Below are 17,527 nucleotides of genomic sequence, written 5' to 3' on the forward strand. Positions count from 1 at the left end.
GATACTTAAGCACCTTCGAAGAGCTGTGGTTTTTTGTTTTATAAAGAGAAAATATGTTTCTTTAACTCAAGAGGCATAAGGAAAACGAAAGAAATATGCCTCTGGTTGTCCCCAAATGGAGCTCAGTGTCCTTATACAACAGTCACGTAATTGATTCTCTTGAATCTCGATTAAAGCAAGTTTGTAACAGTCACCAGCTTCCCCACCCACAGCAGTTCACTGGCAGCAAAGCAGCAGAGGATGCGAAGATGGTTTGCACAGCCAGGTATAATAGTGGCTGCAGAGTGACAGCTTGACCTTGAGAAAGGAAACAGAGAATGGCATTGCCACTCAGTCTGGTGACGCCCGTTTGTTAGGACAAGCTTGAGTCATCAAGGAAAGTTATGATCTGTGCTCTGTCTTTTGAAAGGTAAGAAGGTGGATAACATAGTAGACATTTTTATCAAAAAGTGTTGGTGTTTGAAGAGGCTCAGTGTCAGTCATCTCAAATTCGCTTAAGGAGTTCACCTCACCCCTCAGAGCTATAAGACAAATGAGGAGTAACTGTACTTAGCTATTGGTTTAAAAAATACACACACACACATATATATTTGGCACTCATGGACACAGGTACCGAAACGAAACAGTCCACATATGTCTGATGGTTACTTTTTCTCCTATCACTTAGGTGACCAGCGCTAATTATAAACTATTGGCCAATTATAACATACTAGTTGCCACTCAATATCCATATTCCTTGGATCCTCTGGTTTTTCGTTGCCCAGTTAAAAACTTTACTTCCCAACCTCTCTTGCAGCAAGGTGTGCCCTGTGACTAAATTCTGGCCAATGAGGTGTAAGCAAGAGTGTTGTATGGCACTTTCAGGTGGTCTCCTCAAAGGGAGGGGTTCTTGCTCCTTCATTCTGCTGCTTCAGACATGGACGTGATGGTTGGGACGGGTCCATGTGCATCTGGGCCATGAGCATAGGAGCCCATCATAGGGACTGCAGCCTTAGGTTGCCTGCCGCCACACTTTTTTCTTTTTTTTGTGTGTGTGAGGAAGATTGTCTCTGAGCTAACATTTGTGCCAATCTTTCTCTATTTTATGTGGGATGCCACCACAACATGGCTTGATGAGCAGTGCTAGGTCCACACCCAGGATCCAAACCTGCGAACCCCAGGCCACTGAAGCAGAGCGCACAAACCTAACTGTTATGCCACCAGGCCAGCCCCTCCCAGACTTTTATGTGGCAAGAGAAAAATAAACTTCTGTTAATTTCAGCAGGGTCATTTTGGGTTTCTTCCCTAGCAGCTGACCCCAATCCTAATACACCCATGAGAAGCCTATGGTGTCTTTCACCTGCATCTGTCTGTCTGGTCTTCACCATCTCATAACTTGCCAAAAGAAGGGCTGCAACTCAATTTTCTAAAACAAAAGTCATCGTTCTTGGTGACCGCATTTGAAAAGAAACAGGATTTGTGTAAGCTTCAAACAGATCATACATTATTCTAGATCTACAACACATTCTGATTTTTATCACTGGGAGCATTTTAAACTTTTCTCTGAGTTGTTCGCTTCCTATATTATACACACATGAAGGATTGTGCTTTTGTATTTTCAATGTTATTTTTTTCTCTAATTTTATGTATTTAATTATTTGTAGTTTACTTCATATTTCTGAGTAGATAATATCTGTCCATGGAATTAAATTTGAGTTGTATAAAAGGCTAGAAAATGAAAAGCAAGTTTCTCTCCCATCTCCTCTCCCAGCCATACAATCTCCCTGCATGGAGAAAATTACCCTTATTTCCCTTCCTGGGAGATTCTATGTACAGACTAGGCAATATGTATATATCATTCCTTTTTCCCCTTAAACAGTAGCACATTATACACACTGTTCATCACTATACTTTTTCACTTAAAAATATGTCTTTGCAATTGTTTCATACCAATTTAGATCTGTCCCATCCTTTCTTTGTTGTTGTTGTTATAATATCCTATTTATCATTTATGATGTATATGTAAATTGATGCGTTGGGGTGTCTTACACTTTTTAATAGCCACACATCCCGCTAGTCCACGATTCCATTATGTAAATGTATCATAATGCATTTAACCAATTCTCTACTGCTGGCCTTTAGATTGTTTCAGATCTTTTGCAATTATCAACAACGCTGCAATGAAGATCCTAATACACAGGCCATTTCAATTAGGTGTGAATCTATGTGTAAGACAAATTCTGAGACGTGGATGCCGAGTCAAGGGCAGGTGCATTTAGAATGAGGACAGATGCCACAGAGGTACCTTATTCCACCTACACTCCCATACAGACTGCCTGTTTCTCCATCTCCAAAATAGAACACTGCTCAACTTTCTGATTCTTGACATTCTCATAAGGAAAAATGGTATTTCACTATGCTCTAATTTACCTTTTTAAAAATGGTGAATGAAATTGAGTATTTCCTCGTATTTCCTTTTCTGGGAACTATCTACTTATAATCTTTGCTAATTTTCTATTGTGTTGTTGATAATTTCTTATTGATCTGTGGGATCTCTTCCTATTTTGAAAGACATAGCCTTTTGTCTGTGTTACACATTACAATGTATTAAATATTATGCCATTTTTACTTTGTTTATGGTGTATTTTTGCCATGCAGAACTGAAAAAATAATTTGAGCTAAACTATGTCAATCTTTTCTTTTATGATTCTGAAAGTTTATGTCACATCTACAGCAGCATTCCTTACTGAAAGGTTAAAAATAAAAATTCCCTCACTTTTTAAAAATTATTTTTCTTTACATTCAGCTTTCTGATCCAGGTGGAATTTAGTATGAGTTAGGTTAGGGGTCTAACTTGAAATTTTTTAAGACGGCTACCCAGTTGTCTTAATACAATTTGCTAAATAATTGTGTTGATTTTACAAATTTACCCTCTTCTATGGGGCAAACGTAAAGGATGGGCTAAAGGGAGTCATACGCGGGGGACAGTGTATTTTACATGTTGATCTAGTACACGGCGGGACAGTTCAGTGAATCGTACATTCTTGGACACATTTGAATGTGCTCTCTATAGTTATAGAGAAATAATTATATAGTAAGAAGAAATAATTTTTTCTCAAATATGGAAGAGAGTATTCTTCAGAGGTGAGTTTACACAAAGGAAACACAACAGAACATTGACATTTTCCATGACCTGTCCAAGATTCTTCTTCTTCCTTTTTTTTTTTTGTGGAAGATTGGCCCTGAGCTAACATCTGCTGCCAATCCTCTTCTTTTTGCTGAGGAAGACTGGCGCTGAGCTAACATCTGTGCCCATCTTCCTCTACTTTATTCATGGGACGCCTACCACAACATGGCTTGACAAGCAGTGCCATGTCCACACCCAGGATCCAAACTGGTGAACCCTAGGCTGCTGAAGTGGAACGTGCACACTTAACTGCTGCGCCACCAGGCCGGCCCCCCCCTTTTTTTGGAAAAGATTCTTGATTGACATGTGGGTGCTGGGTGGTTTGCAAGGCTCAGTGGGTAACTCACCGACCAACTCAGCACACTGTCTACATTCATGCAAGGCACTTATCAAGCATCCCAACTTAATTCTCACAACAGCCCATTACAAATTACCACACGTCAGGCTGATAAAACTGTAACCCAGAAGATTCAGTGTTATAGAAATGCTGGTTGAAAACAAATGGGAAGCTTTATCTTATTAAATAGTATGGAAAGATACGCATTTTAGAGGTGTAAATATCTAGATGCTGGTGATAAAAAGAAGTATTTTTGTAGTTGCACAGGTAACAGAAATACCTTACATACATATTTCACACTTTATAAAAATGCTTTCTGATCCATTATCATATTTAATTTTCAAAAAACTCTATGAAGTAGATCCATATCATAACAAGAAAAAGAAGGAAGAAGACATGGACAGCTTTATTAAAGAAAGTAGTCCTCAAAGAATTTTATATATATATATATATATATATATATATATATATATATATATATTTTTTTTTTTGCTGAGGAAGATTAGCCCTGAGCTAACATCTGTGTCAGCCTTCTTCTATTTCATAATGGGTCGCCGCCACAGCATGGCCGATAAGTGGTGTAGGTCTATGTCCAGGATCCGAACATGCAAACCTGGGCCGCCAAAGTAGAGTGTGCTGAACCTAACCACTATGCCACGGGGCCAGCTCCAAAGAATTATATTTTAATGAATAAGATTCCTTGTTTTCTAGTTTAAAAACAAAATCCCTTTACTGTTTGATCCAGCAATCCCACTTCTGGGTATATAGACAAAAGGACTGATTGAAAGCAGGAACTCGAATAGGTATTTGTATACCTATGTTCACAGCAGCATCATTCACAACAGCTAAAATGGTGGAAGCAACTCAACTGTCTATCAACAGATGAGTGGGTAAACAAAATATGGTATATACACACAGTGGAATATTATTCAACTCTAAAAAATAAGCAAATCCTGTCACACGTACAACATGGATGAACCTTGAGGACATGATGGCAAGTGAAATAAGCCAGTCATAAAAAGACAAGTACTGTATGATTCCACTTATATGAGGTATCTAAAGTAGCCAAATTCATAGAAAGAGAAAGTGGAATGGTGGTTGCAAGGGCTGGGGAGAAGGAGAAATGGGGAGTTATACTTAACAATAGTAACCTGTACACTTAAAAATGGGTAGGATGGTAAATTTTATGTTGTGTGAGTTTTCCACAATAAAAACCAAAATCTCTTTTCCAAGTCCCACATTTCACAGACCTGTCCGAAAACCTCTTCGTTGACCGTGAACGTGAGGTCCAGGATATCTGTGATGTTGTTGTCCTTCATCCACTGCAAACTCTGGTGGAACTCCTCGTCCAGATACTCCAGGTCGCTCAGATCGCAGGGCCTGGGTGCATTCAAAGGGAGGAAGGGAAACAGACTGTTCAACCAGTGGCTGCCCAGACGTCATCCCAAAACGTGGTCATGCCACGCCCGCCTAAAACAACACAGACCTACTCTAACAATTTGATACTTTTGAATATATTGATGAATCTTTTTAGTTCATTCAATAATGTTTTTGAAAGGGAAATATTAAAGATTTACAATAATAAACATGAAACAATTATTGACTCATGGACTGTCCCCGGCAATTGGAGCAAAGGATCATTTTAAAACGACCAAGTTATAGACAGATCAATTCTACTTAGTAGTTTAAGGAAATGTCTGTAATGTTACTATAATTATTTACAAAAACTGATATATCCATATCCATATGATGTTACAACAGCCTTCTCCTATGCTTACGTAAAATCTCCAAATGGCTTTTTATTGTGCTAAAATGGTTTATGTGATAGCTAAGCACTGGAAACGTAAACCACCATAAACCTAACAGGAATGGTGGCGAAACAGTGACAACAGTGCCGGAGGTGCCTGGGAGGCCAGCGCCTGTCGTCCTGCAGGCAGGGCCGGAGGGGGACCGTGGCTGCAACGCACTTACAGTCTCAGGAGCGCCTTATAAAAGGGCCTCGTGAAGAAGGCGTCCAGAAGGTACTGATGGATCAGAGCCAGGCCTAGGATACGACCGCTAAACCTGAACCTGGAGCAGACAAGGCAGAGAAATTTAAGGGCAGGTGAGAATTTACATTGTTAAGTATTTAACTCCTTTTACGCTGCTTAAGGAATTTGCCAACTGATAGCACATGGGAGGCGCCCATTCTTCTCCTTCTTCTTTACCATAAGCAGTGCCCCAGTGCTTGGTATGTACTAAAGGAACCCTCCTTTCCCCCAAGTACCAGAATAGTCATTTTGCTGGAATCCTCCTCAGACCTGAGAGTATGAGGACCCAAGAGAAGGACAGCATTGGTGAAGCGGAATCCTGGAACCCTAGAGAAACAGCTCACATTGAACCTGAGGAGGACCGAACTCAAGGACACAGGAAGTTTTCCGGACCACGCATCCTTAGCCATTGCAGCATTCCAGAGACACCACCCGAAGGTGTAATGTGTGCCTGACACCGTGCTGGGAGGCGGAGGATTTGAGCAGGAATCGCAGATGGCACTTGTGCTCACAGTCAGTGGGAAGCGTTACACGGAATTACACTGTGCTGAGCCTTCATTGCTATTCAATATTGCCAGCCGCATACAAACAAAGCACAAGGTCTGCTGGGAAGAACAGGTCGCGGAGACCTGGCTACCTCCAGATGTAAGGGCCTTGACTGATTTAAATCCTAGTTGGGGCAAACAGCTACCTAGAATCTTTGCTGGTAGTCTGCTTAGCTGACTGCCGAGGCCTCCTGGAGCTTGACCCCACTGCTGCTCCGCTCCTTAACCAGCTTCCTGTCTGCCTGGTCTAGCACCCTGGTTTCCCCACCATGGGGCCTTGCCCAGTTCTGGTACCAATCTCCATAACTGGGGTCTCCCTGTCTTACTATCTGATTAGACTTCCCCTGGGCACGGACTTAGTTGTGACTCCCTCAGACTCTCCCAGTTGGAATTGCCAACTAACCCATCTCCTCTGCCTTTCATGAGGCTCTTTTTAGATTCAAAAGATTTCCTGTATAGCTGCTCTAAACGTTGTTAAAATGAATAGATTTTCTAATCTGTAGAATGAGTGTAACTATAAACAAAACTTCAAATTGGCATGTTTGAAGTAGTTGATTCTTTTTGCGTGAAATTACATGCAAATATTGACTCTGAAGAGACTCGAGGCGAACAGAACCTCCTCAAGGTGCTATGGGGCCACCGTGGATGGGGAGGCTCAGAGGATAATCAAACATCTTAGGGTCTTTGAGGCCAGGTGCCCCTCTGGTGCCTCATTCCTCAGCGCTCTTTCCTGGCCACCCTGATAACTGACCGGGCCCCAACATGGCAACCACAATCCTGTGTATAAAAACACGGTTTATTTCTGCTCCAATACAGGCCTACTCACTCCAACTGGATTCTAAGGCATTTACAGCTGCTGCTTCTAACATAATGGCAGGTTGTGGCCATCCAGGTGGAGATGACTGAGGCCAACCAAAGGGGGAAGAGAGCCAACGTCAACACAGAGGTGCCTGGCCAGTACCCTCCTCACTTGGAGGTGGTCCCAGAGGGCCTAGTAAAGGGAAATGGTAATCTCAGCAGGCAGGCAGTATCTGCAGATATGGAGTCATAAAAACATTACATAAGAATACTATTTTCAGCTCAACGTTAAAAAATTGGATATCTCAATGAATTGTAAAATTTCTAGGAAAATATAAATTATTCAATTCTATTTAAGAAGTATAAAACTTAAACAGACGACCATAGTGTAAACTAGAAAAGTTTGAGGAAAAAGGACTATATCCAAAATTGATGCTGGGACTGGATATATATATATACGTATGTATATTTCTTTAATGACATGTTCTTTCAAACCCTCAATGGACAGAAAACCCCTCTGCTATTTAAACAGTTCCAGAAATCAGAAAATGGTAGAAAACTTCTTAAGTCGTCATTATGAGCTACCATAACCATAAAATGGAATCTGGAAAAGAAAAAAAAGAAAGAAAACTAAAGACATCTTATTTATTCACTAAGAAAAATCATAAATAAAACACAAGAGAACCTACCAATCTCTTCCCAGAACAATGCAAACTGATTAAGGATGTTTGATTTGGGGAAACTAAGAACAATCTAATCGTAAGCATTCTATTATTAAAAGTAATTATAAGGTCAAAAGACAAAAATCATTTGCTTCTTTTTTTTTTGGTTAGAAGCTGAAAAGTTACTTGATAATATCCATCATCAATTTCCGGAGAAAAAAATCGCTGTAAACGAGGAATAGAAGAATGCTGCCTTAACATAATAAAGAACATTTATCTCAGCATCACATTTAACAGTAAAAATGCAGGTTGCTGGTTATCACCAGCTCAGGCAAGTGGAGCAGTGGTAGAGTGAGGACAATGACCCGACACCAGAGTAGGCCCTTTCCTTTGTGCCCGTTTTGAGAAGCTGGAGTGTAGAGAGGTTAATCCTCTGATCTTGGGGCCGGGCTGCCTGGGGTGTGACCTCATGCAAGGACTTAGCCAACTATTCTCCATTTCCTCTTCTGGAAAACTGCCCTCTTTAAATGTTAGCTATTATTGCTATTATCATTTTATATTGGCTTCCCACCCATCCTTGTGCTAATTAGAAATATTTTGCTTCAAGCAAACTTCAACTAGCTTAAGCCAAAGAGGGAATTCATTGTAAGGTCCTGGTGGTGTGTCGCGGAACCCAGGGTCAGGAACGCACTTGGGCGTCAGGAACATGAGGGGCTCAAATGGCTTTCCCCTCTCTCATCCAGTTTCTCCCTTTGGCTCCTCACTGCACATCTGCTCCTTTCTTCTCTCTCATCGTCAACACGTCCCATGTTTTACCTGCTGAACTGCAAGCACCTAGAAAGACCAACTTGACTCTCTCTGACCCAGGTCCAAACTTCCAGCAAGATTCCCTGGTTGTCCCACCTCAGGTTGGATGCCCACTCTGGTCAATCATGAGTGATCAGGGTAGCAGGGTCTGGGGACCAGACGGACTGGACCTCAGAGTCTGGTGTCTTGTTCAGCACTTTGCAGCCAGGATCGCCACTGCCTGCCTCTCATCCCGGGGGTGGGAATAGAGGGAGTGTGGCTGATGGGACTGTTTCTGGACTGCAATGCAGACCCAATAGAGAACTGTTTATTTGCTTTGTATGGGGTAGACCATAAGATGGAATTTCCAAAGACAAAATTTTACTGGTTTCACAGGCTGATGTGGGCAACGAGTAGGCCCTAGATATTTTTTGATAGCTGTGCAAGCAAGCTATAATAATGTGGTTTAGTTTTATATAAACACAGACAGGATGGCTTGTAGCCAGTCCAATATTTACAGTAAAATATATTCCAGAGCAATGAACTATGATCTGGGATGTGTTTGTTTAAAGCGCAAAACAGCAATTGTACAATTTAAATCCCAAACAATAGCTTAAAAAGCATGGATTGGAATGGAAAGCCTTTACCAGTTGATGAGTTGCCATGGCATATAATTCTGTCAATGAGAAAACACCTTCTAGTAATTGTGCCCCTCCTTTATTTATCTCACCTAGCTTGAATAACTACTTGTTGGGAAATTGACTGTACTTGTTGTTAACATAGGTTAAAATGTGTAGGAACTATGAGATGGAGAGAAAATACTTTTCTTTAGTCTCTGGATTGATGACTGAAGAAACCATCCAGATAATTTAAGCAAAAAAAGAAAAAGAAAAAGTTTAGTTTTGATCTAAGTTACTTGCACAAATAAAGAGTTCTAAGGATAAATGAAAGTAAGTCCTACAGAAGTAGCAGACTCCTCCTCCCCTGCCCGTGGGTGTTCATGTGTGGCTTTAATATCCAGGCCCCAGGGTCTCCAGTCCAAGAGCCCCTGAGTGTGAACCTGCAGAACCTCAGTCACTCCTTTCTCTCTGGGGACCCCAGATGGTGTCTCATCCGATATTGCAGGCCAGCCCTGCTCACGGGGTGTGGCACTGCTCCTTCTTTTTTTCCTGGGCTGCCATTTTTGTGCCATGCTGATCTCACCACATTCCAGAAATGGTTAATGTGTTGCATGTTCTAGTGGCATTACCATCAGCCCCAAGGCTGCTGCCTGAGATCTGCTCTTCCGAGTGCCCTCTGCTCATTTTAATTTTCCCAGTAGGGAAGGCGCTCTTCCATGTTGACCTGCTCTGTTAGCCAGGCCCCACAGCGGCATTGCTGGGGCCCTGAGAATGTATGAGGACTGCTTTTGAGGTTCACTCACTGTCCCTAGGCTGGCAGTTACGGTGGGCGTGGTGAGAAGCTACCACCACTCATTCATATCTGAACCTCAGGCTCTGCTGCCCAACTGCTGTGCCATTTTTCTGCTTCTCTTGGGCTGTATTATTTTGGAGGAACCCAGATTCCCCGCTTGGAGTTGGCTTTCTGTTGGCTCCCTTCACAAGCACGTCAGACGTGCCCACGTGCGTCTGATGCCAACGATGGGCACCATTTAACTTCTCTTTACAGCAGGAGCCTCAGGCCCCACGTAAATGAGCAGATGCAAATGCACACAATGTGGAGGTGGCTGAGGACAAGAGGGGCAAGGCATTCCCCCGATTGCATGTACCAGACATGTCTAAGTCCACGTGCCAGCTACACCATGTCCATCCCACTGGGACCCTCCCCCTGGCACTGGATGGTGGGTCTCAACCTTTTCTCATTCCAGCCACTGAAGGATATGACACCATGGTGGGTCAGGAATGGGACCTCCTGTCATCAGTAATCGTCAAGTGGGGGGAAGAGAGAGTCTCCCTCTGGCTCTGTCTTGGGTATAATATGAAAACTCCCCAGGAGATTCTGATATGCTATCACCATAAGATGTATTCCTGGCTTTTTAAAAACATATAAGCCATTTTCTTCTATTTATTTACTGATCAGAGAGGTGTTTCCACAGAAACCCATTTAGACCTAAGACACTACAAGAAGATGGTCAGTATAGCAAAATATAGAACCCCACATTTAATAGAAAAAACATCCTCTCTATTGAGAGTCAGTCCTATACGGGTCTCGCTGGGGAGAAGGCACAGTCTGTTTCCCTTCAGTGGGGGAATGTGGACAGCTCACAGTTAGATTTCTCAACCCAACCCCAACGACCCTGTGGTTTGTGGAAACATCGCTTGGACTCTGAGTCCTTTTCGTATCCTTGGTTTCCAGTATGTTGCAAGATTTGTTTTTTGGTATCATCAACCCCCACCCTCCTGCCAAAGAAAAAGAACAGAATTGGGTATCTTTTAGTGTAAAGAAAAAATACAAGCAACATAGAAAATATCAAATAAAAATCCATCAACTCCATCACCCGAGGCAATATCCTTGACCCTGACGGGTCTTTCCGCCTGAGCATCAGTTGGTGAGTACAGACACGCTTATGTAGATGGAACTGCCTTGCCACTCGTGCTCCTCTGCAACTTCTCTTCTCACATCACAGTACAACACAGAGACCCTCATGTATCTGCAAATACAGGTTGCCATCATCTAGTTTAAATCAACTGCAAAGTATTTCATTATATGAATGCTCCAACCCTTGGCTTAGCTCTTCCCACTCTGATGAAAACTTCAGCGGGATTCATCTTCACCTGTCTGCTCAGAGGTACTGGGAGGAGGCAGCATGCAGTCGGTTAACTCTGGGTCCATGGGAAAACTTCTCAAATGGGCAGATGTCACTCTTCAAGAATCCTCATCAACACTTCACCAGATGTCTGGGAGAGAAACTTGAGTTGCCTCCAATGGAACAGCCACTTTGAGCTCTCATCAAGACATTGAGGGCGATTATGGCAGGAGATCTGAGAGGAACCAATGTTACTGGCAGGGATTTATCTCAGTTCCATCTGGGTTTTGCCAATTTTAGCGAGAGTTCAAAGGTAATGGAGTTTCACATAGTTCGAGCACATCTTCCCACGTGGTTTAGAGGCCCAACAAAATCTTAACTCTCCCCTTGAGTGTATTACTATTTGTTGGCTCATTATACTATGGACTGTTTGCCAATAATTCAAGAAAGGCAGTGTGGTAGGGAGGACAGTATTGCAAGCTCTGATGTCAGGCTGCCTTGGTTGAACTCTCCTGACCTATGTGACTTTGGACAAGCTGCTTAACATCTGTGGGTCTCAGTTTACTCATCTGCAAAATAGGGATCATAATGATACCTGTTAGACAGGGAAATTGCTAAGATGCTAAAAGACTTTGCCCAGGGACTAGTGGAGGTCAGTCTGCTGGAGTGTTCGATAAATCCTATCCACAGACGTGCATGCGATCCCTTACACCAAGCTACACAACCCCACTGGATTGAAGGGGGAGGGTGTAGATTGGACCAGTGGGCTGGTTTGCAGTCTCCTGTTGTTCCACAGCTGCAAACTCTTGCTCTGCTTACGAACAGCATTCACGGATCACAGTGCCTACAGAGGTAAGGGCCCAATCAAGAGTTGTTGAATTGAATTAAAGTGAAAATTATATCTGGTTTTATCCCAGTGGAGCACAAATATACAAACCTACATCATACACCATTTGAGGCTTGTTCGATTAAGTTAACTGCTCACATTTCCAATATCTATAGGAGGTCTCCTTCCAGGAAGATGGACAGAAAGAGCGACCTGCAGAGGAGACTGTAGATGACCGAGTCAACCTATGGAGAGACGTGGTGACTGTTTTACACCAAGAAGCTGAAACAGCAGGCCTCTCCCTCCCTCCCTCCTCCCTCTCCAATCTCTCTAATGAAACTTCGTGCGGGAACATGTTTTAGCAGGAGGTAGTATGTAATGATTTCACGGTGTATTTTTCAACTGATCCTTTAAACAAAAGCAGTTTGTGTGATGGCAAAAATTCAGTCAGGAATTTTGGGAGAGGAATTTCTTGTTCACAGGCTGCATTTAGGGAAGGGGAAGCAGGATGGTTTCCAAGTGGAGAAAATAAAAGACCGGATGATACCCTGGAACGACATTTTGGACAGAACAAAACACTTTTCAAAGGCTTCTAGTTAATCCCTTTATATGAAAGTGATATAAAAATAGAATAAAACCCTCGGCGCACTGCCCAGGCAACATGCTAAGTGTGAAAGGCTCTGAAAAGTGTCTCTTGGTTTTGGTGACCTTCTCGGTCTCTTCTTGAAGTGTGAGCCACCAGTCTCTCTCTGCGTGACTCTTGGCTTCTCTATATTTGGCTGCACACCACTCAGTATCAGAGATGCTCCCTGTACCAGCTTCGGCTTGGAGAGACCCAAAGCTGGTCCTGTCTCTGGTCTTTCTGCCTAGAAAGGGGATCAGACAGGATACTGGAGAGCTGTAGAGAGGCTGGACACTTGGTGATAATGTGCTTGGCTCTCGCCGCCTTTGGTGAGGGGATGGGAGGCTCAGGCAGATGCAAGAACAATTGGAAGGACACAGGTCTGCTCAAAACCCTGCACACAGTCTGCAGACTTTGAAGGCCTCTTTCAAACACCATGGCATCTTCTGGAGCTCAAGCCCCTGTCAGAACCAGCACTGTATTGGCAAATCCCAGGGGCTCAAAAACATTTTGTTGAGTCCGTGAAAGAGGGCAGAGAGCTGCTGAAACTGCATGCATGCCAAGTGCCCCCAGGACACCATCATGATGGCCTGCCTCCCAAGCTATGACTGTGACTGCACCCACCTGTGTACTGCCTGCCTTCTGCAGACTGACAGCCAGGGAGTTTGTGTCAGCTGAGTTCTAGAAGACTCTCTCTTCAGCCATCATGTTTTCCATCCTTGCTACTTTCTGGATCTTCCCCTGCCACTGCTTCCCTGGCAATGGACGAGGACATGCAGGGGCTAAGGTCCTTTAAGAGGTCCTTTGTGGTTCTCAAAGGAATAGAGCCAGTTCCTCAACTGTGGCACTACTGACATTTGCTGTCCTGTGTACTGCAGGATGTTTACCATCACCCCAGCCTCTACCCACTAGACGCCAGTATCCACCGCCCAAAGTTTGATAACCAAAACTGTCTCCAGACATTGCAAATATCCCCTGGTGGGGGCGAAGCAAAACCACTCTCTCAGGGGGAGGCTATCTGAACAGGCGATCATCATCTCTTTTCTAACTGACATGTAGGCACCACTTGCCTCTCCCGGGCCCGCTCACGGAGGCAATGACAGTCACACACCCTGAGGCTTGGAGCTCCACTCTGCACATATCTGAGCAGCTTCTCCTCACTCCCTGAATCGCTAGGTATGCCTTCCTACTCCACCGAATATCCTTTCAGACTCCCACCGAGAACTTGGGCTCTCGGGCTCTCGGTTTCCCTTGGGGAAAGGACAGCAGGGGAGAATGATTCCTCCCAAACGCACCAAATTGTGTCATCCTCACTGAGGAGATGATGCTGATCTGAATTAAGAAACCGAGTGAGCCTCGAGGAGCATGAGCAATATGAGCCGCAGGAATAGCAATGCCCGACGTGGGAACATATATGGTTTGTCTGAATAACAGTAAAGAGAGCAGTGGGGCTGGACCCCAGAGAGAGAAAGGGAGGACAGTAGAACGTGAGTTTGGCGAGATACCCAGAGCTTGGCAGGCCATGGGAAGGACGTTGGATTTTATTCTAAGCGTGATGGGAACCCACTGGAGGTTTCATGCAGGGTCTATAAAGTGAACTGATTGATGTGTTGAAATGATCACTCTGGATGCTGCACAGAGAGAGGTGAGGCTGGCAAGAGTGGAAGCAGACAAACCAGTTTAGAGGCTCCTGCAGTAATCCAGCTAGCAGGCGATGGCAGCTTACACTAGGGAGGCGGTAGTGGAAGTGATGAGGTCAGATGTGGGGTATATTTTCGTGGGTGAGCCACAAGGATTTGCTGATGGATTGGACGGGAGATGTGAGAAAAAGAGAGGCACCAAGAACATTCCAGGGTCTTGGGCCAGAGCAACTGTGTAGATGGTGGGGCCATTTACCGAGATAGGAAACACCAGAAGAGAAGGTTTGGAGGAGAAACTTGAAAGTTCTCTTTCAGACATATTAAGTTTGTGATGCTCTTTAATATCCGGGTGGAGCCGTTGAGGAGGCAGTTGTATTCATGAGTCAGTACTTCCAGGAACAGGGCCAGGCTGCAGGTGTAAATGCGAGGGTCGTCAGGATGTAGTGTCATTTGAAGTTATGCAGCTGGACGAGATCACCAAGAAAGTGTGTGCGGATGGAGAGGTAGACCAAGGGTTTAATCTTAAGCAACGCAACATTCAGGGATCTGGAAGCTGTGGAGCGACAATAAGTAAACTGAGAAGGAACAGGAAGCAAGGTAAGAGAGGAACCAAGGGATGTGGAGAGTGTGTTTTGGGAAGGAGGCAGAGACTGACTGTGTCAAGTGCCTCTGAGATAAAGTAATAGGAGGCCTGAGAGTTGCCCAATGGATTTGGCAACCTTGATGAGAGCTGTTTCCATGGTGGGGGGGGGGGGGTGCCTGGAATCGGGGAAAGGCTGGCTGGAGAGAATGGGAGAAGAGGCAGCGGAGAAAACAAGCACAGATGACTCTGTAGGAATGGTTCTCTAAAGGAGAGCAGTGGTAGGTGGATAGGGCTGACATCAAAGGAGGCTTGGGTTTGTTTTTTAAATGTGTGTTCATGCCTTTTCAATTTCAACAAATTTACTGATTGCCTACTATGTGCCAGGTGTGTACAAAGGTAAACAATCATTTTGAAGAGTTTACAGGACAGTAAGGGGGACAGGCATAGCAATGCATCATTTCATTACTATGTAGCAAGTGCTGCAGAGGAATGCATAGGAGGTGTGAAAGCACAGAGGCGGGAGACGTAGCTGACTTGGGAGGGATTAAATCTAGGCAGGGTTCCTGGAGGAGGTAATGACTGAGGTCAGCTTTAAAGAATGAGTAGAAATTAGTCTGCTTAAGAAGGCAGGGAAGAGCTTTCTAAGGAAATAAAATCACATGAGGAAAGAGGCAGGAAATAGAATGGAACGTGTTTAGAACAGCATGCAATGCACGGCGACTCGAGCATGAGGAGTAAGGAGGGGCAAGATCTGGCTGAAGAGAGAGGAAGTGGGAGGTCCTGGAAGGCCTTATTTTCCATGCCAATGAGTTCAGCCTTTAAATTGTAGATAATGGGGACCCATCGAAGGGTTTAAGCAAGGGAGTGAGATGCTGGGTTTGGCATTTCAGAAAAATCAATCTGCAGGCGTGTGAGGGATAGATTTGAGGAGGGGGCAGATTGGAAGATATTATGGGCTGTCTGGGTAATTGTGAGAAATGTTTGGAGGTAAAATTGACAGGACAGGGAGCTTTATATGGGCACACGAGAAGTGAAAGATGACAGGAAGTGGCTCATGGGAGAGATCAGATGTTAACTTGGAGAAGGATCAAGGTGAAGATGTCCAGTGGGTATTTGGATAAAAGAGTCTGAAGCGCAACAGAGAGGTCAGTCTGAAAATACAGATTGAGAATTTATATTTTGACATAGAGAGAAGTTTATAAAACAGTAAACTTTGATTTCATTGGTATATTTTATATAAAATTATATCCATCTTTCCATTTATCCATCCATCCATCCATCCATAAAATAGCATGGAAGGACTTGAGTCAAAATATTAATAGCATTTATTTCTGTGTGGAGATATTTCCTTATGTGTATTAAATTTCTTACAATGAAAATGTCACCGACTAGTTACCCCAAGGAACTCAAGGGTGGGTTTGGATGTTTTAACTTTTTTCAAATTGTTCTTTTTCCTTTTGTTATGTTAAGGCGATGCAATCACCAACCGCGCTGAGCCAGACCAGGCCTCACCACGAGAGCTATGCCTATGACCTTTGCCTTATTTTTAATGCTAAGATCTCTCCAGGAGGAGCTTAGGCCTTATTATACAACCTGCAGTGTATGTGGAAGCATGTTTTCTAACTGAGCCTGCGCAAGCGAATACCCACGTCTCCATTTTGAATATTCATTCCCCATCTGAAATAAAATGTCCCTGCATCCCTTTGTTCAGGGACGCCGTGATTCTGAAATGATTCCTCATGGTCTCCAATGTGCTGCAAATATACTTTCCTTTGTGAGACAACTACTCCTGGTGGAGAGTCTGATTTAACTCACCAGGAGGGAACCCACTTTGGTTTCAGTAACAAAAATGCATTACTGATGTGATAAAATTGTATATGTTTATTTACATATAATAGAGACATAGGAAAAGTAGAAGACGTGGTGTTTCAGAATCCAAGGGGTGGAGTTTGGGGCAGGAGTCCACGTCTACTGCAGTAAAAGTTTCCATTAAGGTAAGGAGAGATAAGAGGTCTCCGGCTTTGTTGATTAGGTGGTCTCTGCTGCTCAAGGAAAGTACAGCTTTGGTGATAAAAACTGAAGTCAGATTTCAGTAGGTGAAGAAGTGAATGAGGGAAAGGAGCCATAAGCAGGGGGAGGACGTAAAGGATAAAGATCGAGGAGAAAGAAAGCTGCTGGAGCACAGGCACGGAGGAGATGGGAACAGATGGATCCAGAGCCAGGTGGATGAGTCTGCTTTGAACGGGAGGAGGGAGACACAGGGAAGGTGTTAGGGTCAGGTGGGTATTTGTAGTCGGGGTGGGAAATGGTGGTGGCTGCCTCTGTTTCTACTTCATTAGGATCTGAAGTCGTCTCCTCACAGTGACGGAGTCTGATTGGTAGGGGCTTGGAATGGAATGGAATGGAAGACGCATCAGTCAAAGGACTGGCGAGCTTTGCTGTAGAACCTGCTGAAGTCAGAGAATGAGATTTAGAATTGTACCATCTCTCAGGATTATTTCATTTTCTCTGGTGCTAGACGTACAGGAAACAGCGCCGGCATTGAATACAGGAGAGTGAGGTATGATATTGATCCAAGGTGGCGTTCTGCCCACCAGATGGGGTGCAAGCACGAAGGAGAGAGGGAATTGTGTGTGCAGGGGAAGGAGGTGTTCAGGAGGCCTGGGCTGAAGGAAGCCATGCCAGGTAGGGAGGAGATGCTGAGTCTGAGGTGCGAGGAACTTGGTGAGCAGCTGTGGTGGGGGAGGAGGTGGGAACACTGGCTGCAGAATGATAGACGGCAGGAT

At 44.0% G+C, this 17,527-nt stretch overlaps 1 protein-coding gene across 2 annotated transcripts in view; it reads right to left on the minus strand.

Annotated features, from left to right (window-relative positions):
- The window catches only part of HECW1 (HECT, C2 and WW domain containing E3 ubiquitin protein ligase 1), a 392,878-nt gene that overhangs the window by 11,547 nt on the left and 363,804 nt on the right, over window positions 1-17,527 (minus strand). For both annotated transcript variants that reach the window (XM_070504453.1, XM_044770932.2), the window contains 2 exons: window positions 5,475-5,573; window positions 4,754-4,883 (listed from right to left, as the gene is read on the minus strand). In XM_070504453.1, coding sequence (XP_070360554.1) covers window positions 4,754-4,883; window positions 5,475-5,573 — 229 coding nt within the window. The remainder of the gene's footprint in view (window positions 1-4,753; window positions 4,884-5,474; window positions 5,574-17,527) is intronic.

Source organism: Equus asinus, chromosome 1 (genome assembly GCF_041296235.1).
Source record: "Equus asinus isolate D_3611 breed Donkey chromosome 1, EquAss-T2T_v2, whole genome shotgun sequence".
Lineage (NCBI taxonomy): Eukaryota > Metazoa > Chordata > Mammalia > Perissodactyla > Equidae > Equus > Equus asinus.